Here is a 5,061-nt window from a genome sequence, read left to right as displayed (position 1 = left end):
ATAGGCTCCTTTTATTACACTATATTAGGGTAATTTAACGATTATGTTTCTGTAAAACATTTTCATTTCAGAGACTGGATGTCAGTCCAACGCGAATCCTTAACTCTGCTACACGACGGTGGATGTAGTATCGATCTCAGCAATAATGCCAGCTAACGTAGCAGTAAATCAATCCTATAACCAAATACAACTGTTAAAGGATTGGTATTCCCACTTCAACTGTTCAATCAATACAACACTAGGACGCGTACCTGTGACTTTCATCACTTTTATGTTCACCTGAGTAGCGCACGCGGCAAGTCAGTTGTTTTTCAAATGTCAGAGGAATTCAAGCTTTAATTGTTGCCTCATTTTTTAAAACGAAATGTTATTTCTTATCGTCTTGAATATTTTCACAATGCCAGAACTTAAACTTCACAAGATCAAACAGAATCCCCTAGTGCTCAACCAATGTCTGATTCACGGTATGGTCATGGACGTTTTTGCATATCCTTAATTTCAAGGTGAGTACTTGGAGTCAAGTTTAACCATTTTAAGGACAGCAAGCGGGTGAGAGATTGTGATCAGCGGGCACCTGCCGTCTTCCACTGTCGCCAGAAGGAACATGCACTGCTTGTGTGCCGCGCTGCTGCTGTCAGGGATTCTGGGCGTATATGCCCCTATTAGCTTTAATTCAGGTATGTTATATGTATCAGTAGAAACTCCATCACCATCACGCGTTTTAATCTTAACATAAGATCTGTAATATGGTGTTTTTGATTGAGTTTCGTCTGTCGATCTGCTTTTGATGCTATTTTTTTCGGATGATTTGTGTTGTGTTTTACTGAATGTTACATACAACATAAGTTTTAAAGAACACGCGAGGACAAATAATCTTCAAAATATATTTCGGGTTTTGTTTTTTTACATTTATAATGCAACTGCATGTCCTTGGCCTCCTGATAATACCATGCATCAGAAATAAGCCACAAACTCACATCTTAACCCATTGTTGACTGACTGAAGGTCGCAGTAAGTTTTTAGTGTATGTCACAGGTCCAAGACGTAGTCCTGGGCCCATTTGCACAAAGCGATCTTAGTGCTAAGACTATTGTAAGCCAATGTTAAAGTATGGGAGTTACGATCATCTTATCGCTAACATCGCTTTGTGCAAGTGGGCCCTGATAGTGGTTCTATCCGTGCCTGTATTCGTACAATATTAGACCCGTGAAGACCCGGGGTAGAATAGGTCTTCAGCAACCCATGTATGCCGTAAAAGGCGACGATGCTTGTCGTAAGAGGCGACTAAAGGGATCGGGTGGTCAAACAAACAAATCATATATAATCTGTGTGCTTCAGGAAGCTGCGCGAACAACGTCGGCCATGAAATGGACGCGGGCACCTCGTGGTTTCACAAGGGGGAGTGTGCTAAATATGGCTGCTTCGTGAAGAATGACGTGAGAATCCGATACAGGGAAACGTGAGTCTACGAGAATTATATTTTAGGGTGTGCGAGATCCTGAAAATAAGACAGTGTTACTGTGAAGCGTGAGTCTACGAGAATGGGAAGTTATTGAACGTGAGTCTACGAGAATGGGATGTTGCGGAGCCTGAGTCTACGAGAATGGGATGTTGTGGAACGTGAGTCTACGAGAAAGAGATGTTGTGGAACGTGAATCTACGAGAAAGAGATGTTGTGGAACGTGAATCTACGAGAATGAGATGTTGTGGAACGTGAATCTACGAGAATGAGATGTTGTGGACAACGAGTCTATAGGGTGAAATATGAAGCAATGAGAAGAAGATTATGATATTCGAATAAGTTCTGACGCACGTAAAGAAAATAGGCTCACCCCGCCGTTCCGGCATTGTCTAATCACGATGTTGAGATAACACAACACCTTCCTTCTACTCTGATTTTAAGGGTCAGCGGATGAAGACTGTTTCACACAACCGCTTATTACAAATGGTGCAATACAACTAAGGCTAGACAACATACCATTGGTACCACGTTTCATTTCAAAATATTATTCTAAAATATATGCAGTTTTTACTGTCACAGTACTATACATGCATGACACACCAAGCCACCCCTCCTCCCACCCAACCGTCCTCTTCCTCCTCCTCCCCCCCCCCCCCCCCCCCCCCCCCCTCCTCCCCTTCCGCTCGGTGAGATACACGGCGTATTTCTCCCAGTGCTTGAGACACCCACAAGCCTGTCCCACTTAATACATAAGCGGAATCTACCGACGATTACCGATCGTCAAGCACCTGCCGTCGTTCACTTTTTTCACACCTGTTGGAATCATGGGTCTGCTCTTCGTCGCCGTCCTCGTCTCGTGTGTTATAGGAATATACGCGCCTATAACGTTCCATGAAGGTAAGGATGAGGGCTGCACTGTCTCTATTTTCTCATAACAAGATTTATATTCGTTAATTTCACACTACTCATCCATTTACAAGTCAAGTGACAGATTGCGCTTGTGCAGCGCGTGATTATGGTGTCACTACAATATTGTTTCCTTTGTGGCAGTATAATCTAAAAAGACATCATTCTTTCGTGATTCCTGTAACCATATAAGATTCCACCAAATAACTTCGACCGTCGCACGTCACTAGAACATATTTACAGTAAACTACGGTTATAACGAACTCAGTGGGACCACTATTTTTAGTTCGTTATAACCGTAGTTCGTTATAAGCATAATTACAGCATAACGACAGCAAATAGTCGGGACAAAAAAGTAGGTTCGTTATATCCGTCAGTTCGTTATAAGCGTGTTCGTTATAAACGTAGTTTACTGTACTTGTTTTTCTTTTGGCTTCTGTTTGCTTTAAAGTTTCAAGTGGCCATGGGGCCATTTTGTTTACTGTATCTGAATGGCAACAAAATGACGGTTATCACGAACTAAAATTAGTGGTCCCTTTGAGTTCGTTATAACCGTAGTTTAATGTATTCCTTCGTCCGCTCTTACAAATTTTGAAAATATGCTATGGTTTTTTCCAACTACAACCCGACTTTTCTCATACAACCAGAATATTGTTGTATAATATAGGATATTCCCCGTTATCATTCAACCATCAACATGTCAGTCACGTGCACCTGTGTAACCTTGTAACCTAGGTAACTGCGTGAACAACGTCGGCCATGAGATGGACTCCGGCACCACGTGGTTCAACGCAGGAGAGTGTGCCAAGTATGGCTGCTTCGTGAAGAACGATGAAAGAATACAGTACAAAGAAACGTGAGGCTCCCCCTCCTGGGGACGACGGGAACAAAAGACAGCATGTAGTGACGCAATGGTAGAGCGTCTGCCCGGCGAGCGGAAGGTTGGGGTTCGATCCCCGGCCGCGTCATAACAAAAGGCGTTAAAAGATGGTACTTGTTGTTACCCTATCTGGCGCACGGCATTAAAGGGCTAAAAGAAGGACTGGTCGGCTCGGAGTCATTATACTGTGTCTGAGTGGGGTTATCAAGTTATTTAAGCTACGGCATGGGCTAGCACTAGAAAATCGGCTTTAGTCCGGACCAGTACAAGCAGCCGCATTGCATGATACCATGCCGCAGTTTCAACATGGATGCCCTACTCAGATACAGTATACTGACTCCGAGTCGACCAGTGCTTGTATTATCTCCGAGCGCCAGACAGGGTAACAACATGTACAATAGAATTTAATGGGGGTTTTCTGTATGGTACGGCCGGGGAGGCGGTCTGATGCAATAATCTAGGAAGAATTAACGTCAAACAACGACTACGTCGTGATGAAATATACCCGGCACTCTGAAGATAGGATAACGTAGAAAGACGGTTTGTTGTGTTCCAATATTCCCATCAGGGGGACAAAGGTACAATATTCACGTGTAACGAAGGTGTTGTCAAAAGTGGTAGTGGCGTAAAACTCTCGTCAGAAGCGCGACAGTAACGTAACAAAACGGTATGTAGTGACGTAAAAATACCGTCAAAAGGACAACGGTAACGTCAAAGGACAACGTGTAGTGCTGATGTGGTGATGGTAGGATAAGTGACAGAGATATGGATGAGGAGCAGTTCGATTGTTTGTTTGTATGGCCGACAGAGTGTTGGCGTGAGACAGACGGTTTACAGAGGGTGTGTAGATGGCGGCGAAGGGTGTGTCGATGACGGCGAAGGCTGTGTAGATGACGGCGAAGAGTGTGTAGATGACGGCGAAGGCTGTGTAGATGACGGCGAAGGGTGTGTAGATGACGGCGAAGGGTGTGTCGATGACGGCGAAGGGTGTGTAGATGACGGCGAAGGGTGTGTAGATGACGGCGAAGGGTGTGTCGATGACGGCGAAGGGTGTGTAGATGACGGTGAAGTATGTGGATGTGAGGATGACTGAATGCTGTTTTACTGATGGCGGATTGATTGTGTGACAAGCTCAAAATAGTCACATTAGCATATATACGGTACCTGATATGTCACTGGAGGCTACTGGATGACTTATAACGTACTTGGGCCGTGTTCCACCAAAGTGTAGTCATGGTGAGCCTGGAATGTTACAGATAGTCTAAATGTAATCGTCAAATTATTAAGTGCTGAAAAATAACCTGCATTTTCGTGACTACTAAGTTGTTTTGAATTGTTTCATGTTCTTTCTTCACCAAACACGTCACATTACGTCACGTTGTTTGACGTTGTTGCTGCAGGTGCCCGGATTACCCCATTCCAAGCTGCGCGTTCAACCTGAAGAAAGACCCGAACGGTCCCTTCCCAGAGTGCTGTGATGTCCCATATTGCAGAAATTCTATTATAGGAAAATAAACTACGTGTTTTGCGCCGACGTACGACATTTCTCTGTTTAGTTTGTCCCCATCAAACAGGCCAAGGTGTAAGTACAGTTGTCATGACGTCACGTTAACAGCCAATTCGGAGTGAGTTAGTTTAAAACAGTAAATCGGTTATATCATGGCGTGTCCGTATAATGGGGGAGGAAAGCCTGAAATGAGGCAGGTATCAGACATTTACCACTTTGGCGAAACCCACGAACACGAATACGGTGCTGACAAACCTGGAAACATAATCGGGGCGAACCAGAATTCGAACCAACAATCAAAGGTTT

The 5,061-nt window shown here is 44.1% G+C and overlaps 1 protein-coding gene across 2 annotated transcripts; it reads left to right on the top strand.

The window, feature by feature from the left end:
* The first annotated feature begins 564 nt into the window (after positions 1–564).
* LOC139479863 (U-scoloptoxin(16)-Er12a-like) lies at positions 565–4,782 on the top strand. Of its 2 annotated transcripts, none has more exons than XR_011654363.1 (3): positions 565–677; positions 1,339–1,459; positions 4,649–4,782. XR_011654363.1 is itself a non-coding variant. In XM_071262764.1 (3 exons), exons 1-3 carry the CDS (start codon positions 2,287–2,289, stop codon positions 4,761–4,763), a joined length of 309 nt encoding a protein of 102 aa, XP_071118865.1. In that variant the 5' UTR covers positions 2,265–2,286; the 3' UTR covers positions 4,764–4,782. The 2 variants fall into 2 exon arrangements, 1 of the variants encoding a protein (XP_071118865.1); XM_071262764.1 differs by lacking the exons at positions 565–677; positions 1,339–1,459 and adding exons at positions 2,265–2,359; positions 3,104–3,224.
* Positions 4,783–5,061: the final 279 nt, after the last annotated feature.

The sequence above is a fragment of the Haliotis cracherodii genome, unplaced genomic scaffold, assembly GCF_022045235.1.
Source record: "Haliotis cracherodii isolate W230 unplaced genomic scaffold, xgHalCrac1.p SCAF_4, whole genome shotgun sequence".
NCBI classification, from domain to species: Eukaryota; Metazoa; Mollusca; class Gastropoda; order Lepetellida; family Haliotidae; genus Haliotis; species Haliotis cracherodii.
The sequence above is the reverse complement of the archived record's forward strand: the minus strand, read 5'-3'. Positions and strand labels throughout refer to the sequence as shown.

Bases quoted from the DNA above. Each gene is read 5' to 3' on its own strand.
- LOC139479863 (XM_071262764.1), top strand. From the start codon at position 2,287: ATGGGTCTGCTCTTCGTCGCCGTCCTCGTCTCGTGTGTTATAGGAATA. The intron at 2,360-3,103 runs GTAAGGATGAGG...CTTGTAACCTAG, and splicing joins GCCTATAACGTTCCATGAAG to GTAACTGCGTGAACAACGTC. The intron at 3,225-4,648 runs GTGAGGCTCCCC...TTGTTGCTGCAG, and splicing joins AGAATACAGTACAAAGAAAC to GTGCCCGGATTACCCCATTC.